This window comes from Ochotona princeps, chromosome 15 (genome assembly GCF_030435755.1).
Source record: "Ochotona princeps isolate mOchPri1 chromosome 15, mOchPri1.hap1, whole genome shotgun sequence".
Lineage (NCBI taxonomy): Eukaryota > Metazoa > Chordata > Mammalia > Lagomorpha > Ochotonidae > Ochotona > Ochotona princeps.
The window spans coordinates 14,110,021-14,126,966 of record NC_080846.1 but is presented as its reverse complement, the minus strand read 5'-3'; the positions used below and the strand labels follow the sequence as shown (position 1 = coordinate 14,126,966).

Below are 16,946 nucleotides of genomic sequence, written 5' to 3'. Positions count from 1 at the left end.
TTTATAGATGAGAAAATTGAGGAAATAAAGATATTAAATAACTTGCTCCAATTCACTGATCCAGAAAGTTGTAGAACTGGGGTTCAAGCCCTGGGCAATTGGCAATAGACATCTTGCTGTTGGTCTTGAATTCTTTGCTTTCCTGCTCATAATTCTTCAACTTGGGAGAAGGGATTTGGAAGGATATTATCATGCCAGAAAAGATTCAATAGATTTTCTAACCTGGCACAGAAATGATTATTTCCTTAGTGGTCCCTTGGTTGTATATACTAATCCTCCTGGCCATATTTAAAGATCAATGGTAAGAATAGCTTTCTTGAATGATGTCTCTGCATTTTTAGCTTTATGGCACTAAAGAGACCAAGATCATAAGGGCAAACTCTACATGTGCCAATTAGTTTCAAAGTGCTTTATCATACTGTAATTATATTCCTAACTTTCAACAACAACTACATAAATGAATGACTGGCAGTTAACAAATATCAAGAAAAGGAATGTAATTGCTACCAGTCAAATTCAGTCCTACTCAAAACAATGCTCTTAGTGGATGAAGGTGTCTTTGGGTGCCTAAAATCACACACCCTTCTTTAACTAGAATAGGTTTAAGAACCAATAGGTTAAAAAAAAAACCAAGAGGTTTGTACTTTCCTGTTCTAATTGAGTAAAGGGAAGCTATAAGATGAGCCTACTCACTGTCTTCCCTGCCAAGAAAGTTAAACAACAACAACAACAAAACCTGGTAGTGTGGGTTCATTGTGGCACACTCCTTTGGTCAGCTGACCTGCATGCATTTCATTATTTCCAAGTTTCTATTGTATCTTTGAAGGATTAAATCCCACTTAAAGCAAAATAAAACAAAGCAGCTGCCTGCTCTTTAAGTGGGTGGAATCTCCTATCTTTGGGGACCAACAGAAACTATGTACAGAAGATAATGGAGCCTAAATGTTCTTTGGTCCCGGCTTAAATCCAAGGTTCCTCTTTCTTGAAAAGAAACAAATCCTTGTTAATTGTCACCTAGACTTTTGGTTTGTTAAAGCTAAAAGAGCTCATTTACTTTGACAAAATTCCCTTGCTCCACAAAGACATTTTGACCCAGGAAGTGTAAATACCTGCTAACAAGTCATACAGCTGACGAATGACAAGTCTGCGAGCAGTTTAAGGACAGAAGCTTGAGTTAGTAATAATAATCTCAAACTAGAAAAGTTACCGCATTTTAAACTCTTTGTAAAAACAATATATTTTAACACAGGAAGAACATCATTCTTTTATTTAAATGTGTTCTTAATAACTACACATTGGAAGTATGTTTTACAAAATCTATAGATCTGGAGTAGCTAGAGGGATATCCAAGTTTCCTTTCTAATTGATTTACTTCTCCTTTTTCCTAGACCACTGAGGTCAAACATATACAGTTTATTTAAAGGATTGTTTATAGACTCTTAAAACTAAAAAAGACCCCAGAAGTTCTCTTTCTTTTGGTTGCTCCTAATTGAAACCATCCAAGAAGGCTGGTTGTCCATCATTTTTTTCAAGTATCTCCAAGGAGAGAAATTCTACAAGCCCCTAAACAGCTTGTCAAAATGGTTAATCGTTATGGCTGTCAAAATTCATGTCCATGACAAGCTTAACTTCTCCTATTTCATTTTACTTCATGTTGTGTTTCATGCAAAACAAACTCAGAGGGAGCCAGCCCTGCAAGGGCTCCATGCATCGCGTGAGACAACAGCAAGCTCTTTCTCAATGTACATTCACCTCTATTAAATCACCATTTTTTTGTCCGCCCTCCCCCCCCAAGGACTAGGACAGCACCAGGCTGGTTGAGAGGCTCTCTTGCTCAAAGACTCAGAGAAGAAGCATTAATTAGCTCTACATAGGATATTTAATTTCACAAAAATGTGAGGGGAAGCTGCATTCGTTCTAGATGAACTGTTCCACGTGTGCCGGGCAGATGTGCAGAGCACAGCCATGCAGCAGGCTGCTCCTCTGTGCTCTGCTGGAGCTTGGGCTTGAACAGAAGGAGCTCACTCTCAGCACTGTCAATCTTGTCAAAATAGGAGCTAGGAACAAAATATTTACTTAGAATATTTCTAGTGGCATTGGAAAACTCTCCTTGTTGAAAATTCTGGATTGACTAAAAATTCAGAGGGAAGCAATTTTCTTTGAGGAGTTGAAAATTCAAACCAGGATCAGAAAGCATTTCCTACTGTTAAGAAATATCCATACTTCTGAAAGAGTTGAAGCAGTTTACAATAGAAGGCATAGCTACCACAAATATTTGAAAACAAAGCTGAAAAAATGTGTCACCAAACAGGCAATGAAAGTGGGGAAGAATTCTTTCTTCAAAAAGAGGATTTCAAAGACTCCAAGTGCCAAGAGCTGACTTCTCTACACATTGTAAATCTCAGGGGACAAAAGGAAACTCAATATAATTTGTTGACAAGAGTAACAATGATTGGCTCAGACACAAACAGACCATCAATGTAGTTTGACAATAACCAAAATATAGCCTCTAAGTCAGTTTGTGCTCTATTCAGTTAAGAAAAGGATCATTGTATCAAACACTTGGGCAAACATGAAAGTACTTGATAACCCTAATTCTTGATGGTTCCTATGACAACCCCCCCAAAGTAATTCCATTATATTAAATTGAATCCAATTCTGTCAGCTGAATAATCAAATATGCATGACTACCCTGTGTGCCAGGCATTGAACTAGATACTGGTATTCAAAAGTATTTAAAAAAATATGGCCTTTGGCACGAAAGAGTCCATTGAGGAGGTGTTATTCATGTGAGGGTAGAACTTGGTAAGGTGAAGCTAAAAACGGAAAAGAATATTCAGAGAAAGCAGAGAGTACACCACCTATTTCCCCAAGAGTATTTTTCTCATGACACTTAGTAATATTTACGTGCATTTTTTTAACCTCCCAACTAGACTGTGAGGTTCCTTGAAGTTTAGGCCAACCTTTCTTTTGTTTCTAGGATATTTTCTTCTGTGTAGCAGATGTTTTGACTTAAATTAGAATAACTTAAATAGTGAACTTCTGGATAAGGAGGATTTTCCAGTCTATTAAAAAGCTAACAAGAAGAGCTTTGCTCATGAGAGTCTATGTCAGGCGGGGTATTGACATAAATCAAGGAACTCTTGTAACGCAGAACATCTGAAACATATCCTCTTCATGGCAATAACACATGATTTACAAAACCGCTTTCTAGCCAAAGGCATACTCTAAACATCAAATGGCTATATATACATTTTCCTTTCAAGTTATTAACATAAAACTAAAAATATTTGCTGACATTTGTTGTGTTGAACCCTTTCAGTGCCTTGGAACTGCTTTTTGTGACAGTTGTCTAATACTCTCAAATGCTTGTGTGAGCATACACAAGGATCATAGCATTACTTTAAAACCAAGTCATTCTTTCCATTCTTACTTTTCATCATCTACTGCAAACATTACTGGCATGGCATCTAACTTCCATGCACCAGGCATGCAAATCCTGGAGCATGTCATGCTGAGCCTCAGGGGTCAATCTGGCATATAACAGGGAACACTTGTGGGCTTGGCAATTACCTATTGAACTGGATACGAGAAGAAATCTTACAGATTGTCAATGCCAAAAAAAAAATCCCTTAGTGAATAATAAGTGAGGGCCACTTACTCATTAACAACATGCTGACCAGTAGCAGCAAATTATAGAGGAGTTACAAATCCCTGTTGGGTCAGGTTGATATCACACATTTACCTTCCATAGGATTTTTAAAAAGTAAAGCAAATATGCTATTGGAAAAGCACCCACCCAATGAACTCATTCATCTGCCCTGCTAGACAGAACTGGATAGAATTGCTATATTGCCAGAAAATAAATGAATTCATTTAATTAAAGCGCTGGCTCAGAGCAGTGAGTGAGAATTGCTCATTTAAATGGCAGAAAGTGCTTCTGGCTGCCTGTCACTAGTCATTTAAAGACTGTTGCCAAATCCAAGGCCAGCACAGACCATCAGGCCGGTTACCAGCTTCTTCCTTCACATCCCCCCTACTGACCTCCAGACTGGTGTGCACACTGTCCATCCCCAGCATACACACACACACACCTGTCCACAGAGGGGTTCATATTTGGGGAAATGAGAGCAACTTCAAGTGTGTGAGTCATCACAGGCGCTATTGAAAGCTTAGTGGGTAGCTGAGGTAAGCTGTCTACACTTGAGTGATATGAACCTTTAAAGATGATTCATGCTCCATTTCCTGGAACCCTTTACAATTCCAAAGTATACAGAATGAGCATCTGGCTTTAACTCTTCCACTGAATTATTCTAGATGGTGAAGCAAGGTGGGTTCTTTAAGCAACCAGTTCCTTTAGGGATCACTGGCTATTGTTTTGTTATTTGCAGGCTTTGGCTTGGCTGTCTACTTTTCACCGTCAACTTCCTAATCACCTGAGACCTGCTGGGGAGATAAGTGATGTTACACTTGTCAGATTCCCTTGCCCAGATGGAGATGTCCCTGGCGAGTCCAGAGAAGAGCTGTGCCAAAGGACGACAATAACAAACACATCCAGGGCAATTAGCACAGAGGGGAAAAGGAATATGACATTTTGGCATGTCTTTAGAGAGAACCTGCAGATTTAATGCAAAGGTGCCTTTGAGTGAAGTTCACCGTCTAGCTGTTCGTGGTGACTTCACAGGACACACAGAAACCTGGGATGTGTCTTCTTTATTCTTTCTCCTGGTGCACTCACTGACTGGGAAGTTCTTACCATGTTACTCCAAATTCCATACACTTAAAAACAGCCCTAAACGTGTTCCACAGATTTCGAAGGGCACACCGAGTTCTCAGACTCAACACTCCAGCGTCATTCTGCCCCCATCTTTTAATGAAAGCATGAAGAGCAAGGGTAAATGGTAACAGTTGAGAAAAGGCTCCATGAGAAATAAAGACAAACTGTTAAGGAGGAAAATTCCATCGTAAATCTGCAAAACCTGCCACAGCCTCGCTGAAACTCTATGCTTACTTTAAGGTGAGGAATCTCAGAGGCTGAGGGTGGCTGCCAGCCACGGCAGTCATTCAGTTCTTCACACAACGCTCTGCGGTTGTAAATCCACAGAGCCTTCTACTTCAGACTTTAACAGCGCAGGGCAGAGAAGGCTACTTACTGAAATAAAAGCCCCTGTCTCCACACACGAACTGAAGAGCATCCACCAGCTCAGCCCCGCAGAGCGTCTCCGGTGCGGCCGTGGCGGAGCTGGTGAAGGTGAGCAAGCACAGGGCCAGGTAGAAGAGATGCGAGAGCGACAGGATGCGCATCTTTACCTGCCAAGGAAACAGAAGCAGGGTCAGGGCTCCTCCTGGGTCCTTGTGAGGCGCGTGAGGGTGGGAGGCGGATGCCTGTGCATTTCCCGGGTTTCCAAATCTGACACTGATCGGAACCACCTGGCACCCAAGTGCAACCGAGTGTGTGCGCGACAGCTGGGGGTCACGGGCTGCGCACAGGCTTGCGTCAAACCGCTCCGAACCCCTGCTTCGGACATTCTGATTACAACTAACGGGGATAAACTAGCTTGAAACACTTACATGAAAAAATGAAAGATGCCTGTATTAACCACTTCTAGCTCAGAAATCCTGCTAAAACTTTTGAATGACTGAATTATGTTGTCAGCAAAACTGACTTGAAGCCATACATGCTCATTAGTTTAAATATGCTAAAATTTGGCAATCCACACATAGCATATGCAATCATTATTTAACAGAGTATGAAGTTAATCAGGACATGATGCCCATGCTACTGAGGAAAAAGAATTTACTGTGGTTAAAAAGGAACTTGTCAAAACACTATACATCATTATATTTTCTTGTAAGAGCAAGAGAGAGATAAAGACAGAGAAATCTTAGCTGGAGAATATCAGCAATTAATCCAACCCCAAGTAGAAGGAAAAAGCAGAAACAGGAAAAAAAAAAAAAAAGAAAGAAAGAAAGAAAAAAGAAAAATCAGGATTTAGAAATAAAATTGACTCATACTTCCATAGGAGCACCCTCCACAAAGGTCATGGGAAGCAATTCCTATAACCAAAGACAAATATGAGAAAACACAACATTTTAAAATCAAAGTTTTACCTGAACTAGGAGACTTCACAGTGAAGACCCAAAGATCCAGGGGAGCTCTCTGATTTTTATGCTTAGGTCCAATGGAGCATGGACAGTCATGTAGAGCTGTGATTGGACAGAAGGGTATGATCTAATGCTAGGAGACTGAGGTGGGGAAACCCAGCAATGCTTGTTCCCTCTGACTTCTCGTGATCCCCCCATGGAACAGTCCTAATCCCTGGGTGGGGAGCATGAGCCTTTCTAAAGGGAGTGGCTTGGGACCCACTATCAGAGAAGGTATTTTTTTTTTTTTTTTTTTTTGCCAGTTTTTACACAGAAAGGCAAACAAAGGTTAGAGTAACACTTGGAGGTTTAGTGTCTGGCTGTGAGGAGGAGGGGTTCTAGTTTCTATGGTCTGCTGGGAGTTTCTGGCTGCAAAAAGCCAGAAAGAGACTTGGCTTCCAAGGCTTTTGGATTTCTTTTAGTTCAAAGTAGAGAGTGTGTCCAGGAGCCACACTTTAGGATATTGCTTCTGACCCTCCACACTCAGTAAATGCTGCTGCTCCTGCAGTCTGGAGCCCCTTGCTGCAAGTCCAATGCCAGATGCACACAGGTGCAAAAAGTCTCTTTCCTGTATGAACATTGGGCTCAAAACCTGAGCCTCTTTTTAATTTTATTTTTATGCACAGGAATTCTGACTGCATCTTTTGGAGGGACTTGCTTGTCACTGTATCCATTTTATAGCAAAATCTACTTGACTTGGTCTGACCTGCCAAAGGCAAGATTCTTCCGGCTCCAGTCACCCCCCTCTCCCCCAAGCAGTCAAACAGAGCTAAGGTGAGCCTTAAATTTTTCCATGTTGCTACTTGTCACAGAGACATGTTTTCTTCCAGGAAGCTCCCAAGGTGAGCAGCTTCACTGTTCTCAGATGCAACTACTTCCAGTAGCACTGGAAGAACCCCTGACAGGAAGTGAGGCAAGTACCCTGTTAAAAGCGTTCTTGACTAAAGCTGGAAGCCATAATTATTAAGCTCCCCCCATTTTTCCGAACCTCCCCATAGGGACAGGTCCATTCAATGCCATTATTTTTGGAGAAACAGACTCAGCCATTTATTTTCTGGCCACCTGCCTGTCCTGCATGAACTCTGAACTTAATGGCTCTGCACTGGTGGTAAAGTTTGCTCCATCATTTTAATTAAGATTTCCATTTTTGTGGCCAGCCCTTCAGCCCAGCAACTGGGAAAAAAAAAAAAACCCTCCAACTCCATATCTTGTTAACACAGTATAAATATTTACTTAATGCTTGTAAAACAGTAGAAGATGAAAAGCACCCACTATTTGCAAATCATCATAAATAATGGACATAAAATGTAAGAGTAGGTAAAAGCTCAACTGGACATTTCCTTGATTTTCACTGTAGGACCTCAGCATGAAGCCCTTCTCCCCCATAATGCCAAAGATATTGGGGCTGCAAGAAGCAAGTTATAACCCAGTGTTCATTTGTCTTAGCTGTAAAAGAAGTCTTTGGAGGTTTCCCCTTGAGTTTTTGCAGAAAGAACTTTAACAGATCCACTCAACTATATTTGATGGCCCCTTCCAAAAGAGCAGACCTGCATCTGACTTTACAGCATATGCCCCACACTCTGGCAATGCGCCAGCCATAGAATATATGTCATGTCAGTAGTCCTGCTTCTCCATCCCTCCCTTCCTGGTGGACTCTGTAATCATTTGGAAAGCTAAGAACCTACCATGGTGGATGCCTTCAGGTTCTTCAGCTCTTGTGACATCCCGGATGGGGGTGGGGCATCCCAACACATAGCACTAGTAAATTTAGTCATCAGGTGCCAAATCCTTATTTGTAACAGTTACTTCTGGTAAAACAGATGAAAGTCCAGAAATCCTGTACATCTCTTCCATTAACAAATTAAGATTTTAGGTTTTTCATCTCTCCTTTTTTTTCTTGCTGAGTTATATTGTCAGATAAATATCAGTACTTAGAGTCTTAGCACCAGACAGAACCTCTAGTGCATTTTCCTTTGGTTTAGGGAACAGTCCAGTCCACCCACAGAGAACCAGAGAATTTATCACATCGTGTTCCCACAAAAGAAAATAATAATGAACTTGCTTGAAAGTTAAAAGTTTGAAATAAGTGTCCCCATATGTTCCTCATTCATTTGGCCTTTTATTTTGCCAAATATAAAAGGCCTGCTGATAGAGAGGAGTAGCAGATATGATAAAGGGGAAAAGAATGAAGAGCCAGCAAGAGGAAAAAAAATGAATATTGTTTCTCTCAAAAATCATTCACTAATCCAGAGATTTCTCTTTCAATCTTAAATAAATAGAATATCAATTGAGTCCAGATGTCTGGACTGCAGTACAAATGCCCAGTAACATTTAAGGGCAATAGTCATAAGAAAATACTCACTGTAGGTGCAATCATTTTTGTTTGTCCCTGGTCTTTCACAGCAGGTTAGGGTGGGTGTTATGAGGCTGATGCGAATAGAAAACGAAAGACTTAAAAGCATGCGCTGTGTTGTGGGTGGGGTTTGGGCAAGCATCTAGTTATATCTGGACACCCAGGCAGGTATAATGTAAACCCCAGTAAACTGCTTTTTGTCCATTCAACCATGAACAAATTGCACAGCTGGGAAATGAGTCAATCCCTTCCACCCTCATCAAACCACCCTTTTCTATTGTGTGGCTCCTGTAGGCGCCCAGCAGGGCGACCCCAGCTCCAGCCTGCTCCTTTCTTCCCTTCCTTGAAAATACCTTGACACTGAGAGGACCATCAGCTGGTTAGCTCCTGAGTTTTGTCTCTAGACAATTTTGCTGATTGAATTACATTTGAAAAAACACGCAGTTCACTCCAGCCACTTCCTGCTGCAAGTCCAGTCAAAAGTTAGCAACTTATTGTCAGCACCACCACTCCTGAAACGTTTCAGCATACACAGCATGAAAAAGTTCATTTGGAGATGATTTCACAAACTTGTAGTCAATATAGATATAACACTCCACAGCCTGGCTGCTGACCACTAAGCAGACAGGCAAACCCCCCAGCTGTCAGATCCCCTAGGCAGTATATGTACTGACTGCCTTTGTTGCAACCCAAGGTGGCCAGAGTGTGCGTTGGCATCTCCAAGACGGCAGTCAGGTGCCTGACAATGGGTATCCTCAACTCCCAAGCTACTCTCTGTGCTAAGATCCGAGCGATGAGGTCTGTGAGAGCAGCGAATGAATGCTGCACTAAGTGGCTGGGACGTTTTATGAATTGAGCCCTCAGGCAGTCGCTTCGGAGGAGCCAGTGACAGCGACTTTAAAGTGCTTGCAAATTGGAAAAACACAAGTCATGAAGGATATAATTTTGCTGAGAATGGAAACTTGAACAAGGGCCAGTGATCGGAAACGAGAAGTTAGTGCACTGAAAACGACAGCCAGATTTACCTAAAGAGACTTGGCAGTGCAGATAAAATCAGACATTTGCAACACACAAACCCTCAGTCCAAACTTTGCCCATGACAAGTCCGCTCCAGGGAGAAAAAAAGCTGGACAAGCGGCTGCTACAAAAGCGTGAGCTTCCCACACACAGTATGCATTTGTTTAGATCGTATGGATATGCACGGTCAGCAAGAGTTGTCAAGAATTTCTTTTTCACGAGAGCAAATTGAACTTCATTGTAAGTTTGACTCTCCTGGCACTAAGCGCAGAGACTTCCAGGACCTTAGTTCTAAAGATCGTATTTAAAAGCTTTAATATCATCTGAAATATAACTCTTTACATGAGGCATGTCTTGTAAAATAAAGTCCTGACAAGTTTTCTCTCTCTCTCTCACACACACATCCCAGTAAGATCTTAAAAATAAAACATCTGCACCTGCAAAAAAAAAAAAAAAAGAGAGAGAGAGAGAGAGAGAAAGAGGGGGGGGGGGAGATCCCAAAGTTCCTCTGCACATTCTGTAACCCTTAGCCATTGATGAGATTTAAAGAAATCTTCCACAATGACAGCACCGGAGCCCTGCGCAAGTGGCGGATTTAACATAAGTACCTTGCACTAGCTTCTATTCATAGATATCTGTGTGAATGCATCCATCTCTCTGAGCTGTCTCTTCTGATTCCATGAAATTGCACATTCAGCATTTTATAAATAACTCTCAGTTCCGAAACAATGAAAAATTTAAAGTGAAGACCCGCTCTAGGCAGAAGAAAAACAGGACCCAATTTAAATTCCCCCAATGACTTCAAAGAGTAAAAAAAAAAATATTTACCTTCAAGAAATCACAAAAGCAGCACTTAAATAATTGAGTTGGAAGACTGCTGATTTTTCCCATGGCTTCTGAAGAGTAAAGTCTGGAAATGAATTGGTTAGCAGGAATAATGAGGCAAAGCGGAATCCAGAGAGATGGGAGATGCTGAGAGCAATGTCACATTTCAATGTTGAGGACTTTATTCCATTGCGCAGGCTCTATCTGCTCTGAATTTAGCAGTGACAGTGAGATTTAGCAAACAGAAGAGGGATTTAGAGAAAATCCTCACATTTATCTACAAAACACAGACACTGTAGACAGGAAACAGCTGGGGGAACATTTGCCTTCTCTCTTTCTCCCTCTTCTGGCAAAGTTATCTAGTAAGGACTTTTTTGGGCATGGTGACAAATAACATCATACCTTTGCATTTTAAAACTAGAGCACTGAAGAATTTTTTTTCTCTCAAAAGAATGTGTGTTAGTGACACGGTTAGCAGGCATGAAAACACTTAGGCTGCCATAGAAAATAAGGGTCTGCTTTCTGAACAACTTTATACTGGGCACTGAGACACACATGTCTGCTAACACAGCTTACCAGTATTAGAAACATTTTAAGTGGGGGATGGGTGAACAATTTTTTTAATCTTAGGGCAATTTTTTTTTGCAATAGAAGTAAGTAAGGAAGAAAAAACCCACCTCTAGCAAGTGCTACAACTATAACCTGAAATGACCAGGGTCAACTCGATTGGAACACAGAGGTCAGGTGACCCCTTGTAACAGGTGCCAGGAAAGGGAAATGTTCTCATTTCCTAGAACCCACTTATACAGAGAGCAGCTGGCATTGGCTTGGTTTCTTTCAGGACACTGGCCCATGCTTTTTGCCCATGATGAGGCAAAGATTATGCTGAGCTGTAAAGTGAACTAGTTTTTAAAATTGTTTCTTCATTTTTGTACCTTCAAAACTTCAGGGGTGTGGGAGAGCATTGGAAGAGAAAGTTAATATTCAATTTTTTTCTGTATGTATGTGCTATGTATTTATGTGTGTTCTTTCTCCAATTTGTGTGCATTGTAAACAACAGAAGCTGGCTAGCTTTGCCCTCTCAGGAGTTATGATGTCATTCAAATCCTGCTTCCGGGTGAGTGGCTGGCAGCATCTTCCAAGACAGCTGTTTTGCTATTTCTGATGTATATTGCCTTGGTCAGGGAGAATCAAGTTCTGATCTTTAGTCAATACAATTTGTACCTATTTCTCTTTGGTTTTGTGAGGCAGTTGATAAGAAAGTGGATTATGAAACAGGGTTGCAAAAGCCCAGATCAGGCATAGTCCTCTCCCTGGATGTCTCCGTAGGCACAGTTTCACAGATGGTGGGACTCCCTGGATCTTGTGTCTTGTTTGTCACTGAAAGGGCACTTGACAATTCTGGCACATTCGCTGCTTCTGTTGTCCCCGGCTGGCAGAGGCTCATGGGTGGAGGGGATGCTTTCAAAGGAGAACTTCTTGGGTTTTACGGAGGGTTGGGTTTCATGACATCTTCTGCATGGTTAATACCTTATAGCAATGTTCCCCTCTCAGGAATACAGGTCAGAGATCTGTGACTGTGCCACCTCCTCCGTGGGCTTCAGAGAAACGAAATAGGGGCAGACGTGGTTCAGACTCCTTGGGCTTTCAGCTGAATGGCAGAGGAAAATTTAATTGTCGTGTGGTGAGTGCGTGGTCGTTTCGCTCTAGGAACAGTACACAGGAGGAGGGAGTGGCAGGTTGTCTGAGAAGACGGGCAAGTGAAGCCTTTTTGAAAATCCAAGATAGGGAAGGAGGGATTATGTTACAAGAAGTTTGTGGCACAAAGTTGTGACATGTCAATGGTGAGTGGAAGAGTATATAAAATCCAATCATCAACAGTTGGCCGTCTGGGCATATGTAGGTATGTGAGTAACCCCTGCATTAAATAATAATCAAGGAGTCTTTGAACAAACTCCCATCGCATGCTTAATTTGTGACTTGACTGATCCTAAACCCTTCTTGTTTGCAGCTTTTATAGATCATACCCTCTGCAAAAAGCAAGGCCCTTTTCTGAAGGGGCTTTGATGACACCGTGCACAAAATCAAACAGCTCATCCCATTTGTCTCTTAGGGGAGAAAGAACTTTGCTTTCCAGGTATGGAGAGTCGGGGACTGGTAGAACCTTGGCTCTGAGTCCTTTGTTTCCCACTGGGTACCTTCCTAGGGACAGACAGACCAGCACTTGGCCCCACCATGGCATGTCTCTAAGCTCACCACCTGGCTGGTGTGCTCTCACTGGGCACAGATGATCTTATCCTTGGACTCATTTGTAAGAAAGGCTGCTTGGGGGACAGAACACCTGCCATCCCATGACACCAGCAACACTGATACACAGACCCTGTTCGCTTTATATCACCCCAGTTACTCTAAAAGGTCATTGGGTTTCAATGTGTGTTCCAGTTTTTGTCACGATCACAGAAACTGAAATGCCAGTGGGTGGTCACTGTCCTCAGCTGTGCTGCGGAAGCAAGCCGCTGTGGGCTATCTGTTTCCAACAGAGGAAGTCATTTTTTGAGGTGATTAATGTAGATTTCAATTTGGAGCAGGGTTTGTGTTTCTGCAGAGGGGAGCCAGCCCCAAAGCAGGGTGGTCATTCCTGGAGAAATGGCCGTCTTCTTGGCTAATTCCAGAAGGGCAACATGAAAGGCAAGGGCGATAAACGTGCCACGTGATTACTTTTTACAGATGGAAAGCTGTACCTGGTTAGGAGGAAACAACTGCCTGTATTCCCTGAGAGTCCCAGGTGCCGGGAAATGCAGAGCTTGAGTGAAGTTCCTGTCAGGAGGTGCCCCTGGATGGAAAATGCTTAGGGTCTTCTCCAATGGCTAAACATCTTACAGTCTCTTGCCTGGAAAAATCTGACAATTAGAGATGGGAGTTGGTTGGCTCCAAAATAACGAATGGCAAAGATGCGCTCGTTGCGAGAACACCCACTCCTGGAAATTCGGATCCACAGTTTCACCTTTTACATGTGTAATGTCTCCGAGACATAAATAACTCTCCAAGAGCCCTTCCTAACTAGCTTATTTGCATAAAAGCTGCAGCCTCTGAAGACTTTTGACACCTTTAAAAAAACAACAAGCAGCAGCAAACAAACAAAAGATGTTCATTTCCCTAAAGGGAAGGCTGGCTGAGGTTCCGGGAAAGGGGACCGCAGTGCCACCTTATCTGGTCAAATCATGCTTCCTGCCTCCCCTTTTTCCTTGTAGAGGAACTCATCGTAAAGGCAACGTAATATCCAATATAACAGGACTTGTCAGAAATTTATTTCATGAACATATCTGCTGACTCCACAACCTGCAAGCCCACAATGGGTATTTGAAGATAAGGGGACTTTGGAATCAAATACAGCGCGAGGCCTAAGGTTTCAGGGCAATCTACCAGGCAAAGAAATCATTGGGAAAATCATTGGGGAAATCATTGGCTCTTTCTCTTGGACTGTGGTTGGTGGGGACCGTCTGGTAGCATTCTCCAGCGTCTGAGGTCAACAGCTTGTCCATCCAGAATGTAAACGTGATAGGAGAAGGCTAGACCTCAAAAGCCAACCACCAGCAAGAGAACTGACGTTAGCTAAGAAAGATCTGCCCCGGGAGAATTCCCACCCCTCTCCCCATCCCATCCCCAAAAGATCTTGCTTAGCTCAAAGAATCATTTGCCCCACAGCTAGGGTAACCGGAAGGAGAGAAAACTCTTCTGACTAAAGAAATCAATGCTTTCTTTTCAACGCAAGACTTGGATCTTATTTCTTTTAAAATGTCAAAAGGACAAACGCTGGAAACAAACGAAATTGTTGTGGTTTTGTGAGCAAAAGAATTCTTTGTTATGGCAGAGGAGAAGTCACTGCCTGGGGTAAAGATGGGTTAGTGGAATGAGAACTTGAGAGCTCACCACACTTGCACCATGTTGAATTCAAAGTGGGAAAAGGAGACAATCATTTCCAAACCTCAGGGGTACAACCCACGTAGGTGCCTTCTTTGGGAATTGAAAAATGTGCGCGCCCTCTAGTGGGTTTCTGGGAAACTGTCAGGCAATCTCAACTGAGGGTTGTGTAGTCTGGAGTGGGTAGGGGGTGTTGGGAAGCTCTGTTCAGATACGTTTGAAAACTGATCAAGTCTTGTGAAATAGGTAAGGCAGATATTAGACTCACTCTATCCTACAAAGAGTGAAAGCATAAAGTGTATAAAGGGGGAAGAAAGATCTTTTTTTTAACATATATTTTTATTGCATTTCCTTTTTTTTAAAACTAATTACATTGCATTATGTGATACATTTTTTTTTTTTTTTGCACTGGGACTCCCCCGCCCCTCCCCAAACCCTCCCCCCACGGTGGATTGCTCCACCTTGTTGCATTTCCATAGTTCAAATTCAGTTGACATTCTTTCATTGGAGGTATTTACCAATGCATAAAGTCCAGCATCTTATTGTCCTGGTAAGTTCAATGGTTTCTTGGTGAGACCATCTCTGGTCTGAAGGTAGAGCCGGCAGAGTATCATTCCAATCAATTAAAAGCCCCAACATAATATTTCCAACCATTTACAACATTGTGGCATTAATTGACATGGTATTGATTAACCAATATGTTAATAGGAAAATGCAGGTTCTCAATCACAACCTGTGACTTCTTCATAGACATTTCAGTTTTGGTTTACATTCAACCGTATTTTATACACCTTAAATGGCTTAGATTGCTATTCAGCTGTCTCATGCCTATTTTAATTTTAGTCTTTAGCAGTTTATAGCATTGAAGCATGATTTCGCTGAACCTGGCTATTTTTCGGGTGGTCTAACTCTATAATTCTAACAGGATATATGTCAACAGTTTAGGTGAGCATGTTTAGGAGGGGTGTGCAGAGAAATCTTCCATACCCCAGTTAGGAGGAACTAATCTTTGTGTCCCACCCAGTGAGGTATAAGTGCATCCCCGCTGACCGTTTCCTGTCTGGTTCTAAGCTTTCCTTGTTGTTCTCTGTCTATCTATTCTCATTTTGTTTGTTTGTTTGTTTTGAGGGGTTTCTGGAGTGCTCCTGATGGTTATTACGAGAGGGGGGTGGGGACCCAAAGTTGGAAGCAGGCAAGGACCAGAGAAAGCTCCTCTCTCTAGTCCCGAAGGAAGTTTACTGTTCTTCTGTTTCTGTGGACCGCTCAGGGATCCTGGTTGTTGTTCCGATGACCTTGGAACCTGCTAGGCAGGGTTTGGGCTTCTTTCATCCCATGTGGTAGATCCAAATGGGGGTGGTTGACCTCAGAGTTCTTGGTCTCCGAAGGCACTCCATTTCCCCGTGGTCTCCTTGGCAGAAGGGCTGTAGTCCTCGGTGCTCCTTGGTGAGGATCTGGGAGTCTTCAGGATTGGGATAAAGGAAGATAGATCTTAAAGCCACAGACGTCTTCTTTATACATGATGCTCAACTCCTCGTGTGGGTGTGAGCTTTTATGGAGAGACTGAAAGTCTGAAAAATAAGTGAGGATAAGGCCAACTATTAAAAACATCATAAAACCTCTTGGAGTGAAGTGATCAATTCCATCATTACATATTTAGAAAAATGATCCGAATATTCCTTTCAAATCAGTCAATAATAGATTGTGACATAATGGGTTAAATTCATGCTTGGGACACTTGTGTCTCATATTGGACTGTCTGGGATAGAGTTCCTCTTCCATTTGCGGTCCAGCTTCCTGCTAATGTGCTCTCTGCAAGGCAGCAGGTGATGGCTCAAGCACTTGGTCCCTTATGATACATATGGAAGACCAGGATAGAGTTCCTGGTTCCAGACTTCAGCCTGGCTGAACTCTGGCTGTTGTAGACACTGGGTGAGTGAGCCAGCAGATGGAGGACTCTGCCCCTGTCTTTCTGTCTCTCTCTCTCTCCCCCTCTCTCTGTCACTCTGCTTCTCAAATAAATACACCCATCTTTATAAAAAAAAGAGCCTGAGATGGAGTTTGGTGGATAGAAACTGGATGGCTCATTAAAGGAGACAAGCACAGGTGCTGACAGTCCAGGGCCAAGTACCTTCTCCCTGTCCACCCTTCCATTCCAATGTGGGCTCGAACATCTACCATCAGGCTATGACGTGTTAAAGTATCATTTAGGCACAGAAACAACTCCATTTGGCATTATCTTTCTTTTTTTTCTAAGATTTTATTTTTATTCAAAAGGCAGATTCACAGAGAGAAGGAGAGACAGATTTTCCATTTTCTGGTTCACTCCCCGAGTGGCTGCAGTGGTTGGAGCTTAGCTTCTGTGAGGTCAGGAACCAGGAGCTTCTTCTAAATCTCCTATGTGGGTGCAGGGTCCCAAGGCTTTGGGCCAACCTCTACTACTTTACCAGCTCGCAAAGGGAGCTGAATGTGAAGTGGAACAGCCAGGACACAAACTGGCACCTATATGTGATCCCAGTACCTGCATCGCAAAGATTTAACCACTGAGCCATTGTACCAGGGTCTCAAATTCTCTTTCTATCCTGAATTTACGAGGAAGAAAGTTTCATTTCAATACTAGTTTGTTTTTGATGTCTCTCTCGCATTTACTAAGCTCCAAATCTTTGCAGGTGGCAGTTTCTGTTCAATA

General features: G+C 42.4%; 1 protein-coding gene across 5 annotated transcripts in view; it reads right to left on the bottom strand.

The window, feature by feature from the left end:
* IGF1 (insulin like growth factor 1) overlaps positions 1 to 10,648 on the bottom strand; it is a 66,038-nt gene extending 55,390 nt beyond the window's left edge. Inside the window, exons 1-2 of one of the 5 annotated variants that reach the window (XM_036492459.2) lie at positions 10,343 to 10,648; positions 5,154 to 5,310 (exon numbers count right to left, since the gene is read on the bottom strand). In XM_036492459.2, coding sequence (XP_036348352.2) covers positions 5,154 to 5,310; positions 10,343 to 10,405 — 220 coding nt within the window. In that variant the 5' untranslated portion in view covers positions 10,406 to 10,648. Of the gene's footprint in view, positions 1 to 5,153; positions 5,311 to 6,111; positions 6,259 to 8,506; positions 8,670 to 10,342 lie in introns of those variants that run through there. The other 4 variants (XM_004589598.4, XM_004589599.3, XM_036492460.2 and 1 more) reach the window with 4 other exon arrangements.
* Between the last annotated feature and the right edge of the window lie 6,298 nt (positions 10,649 to 16,946).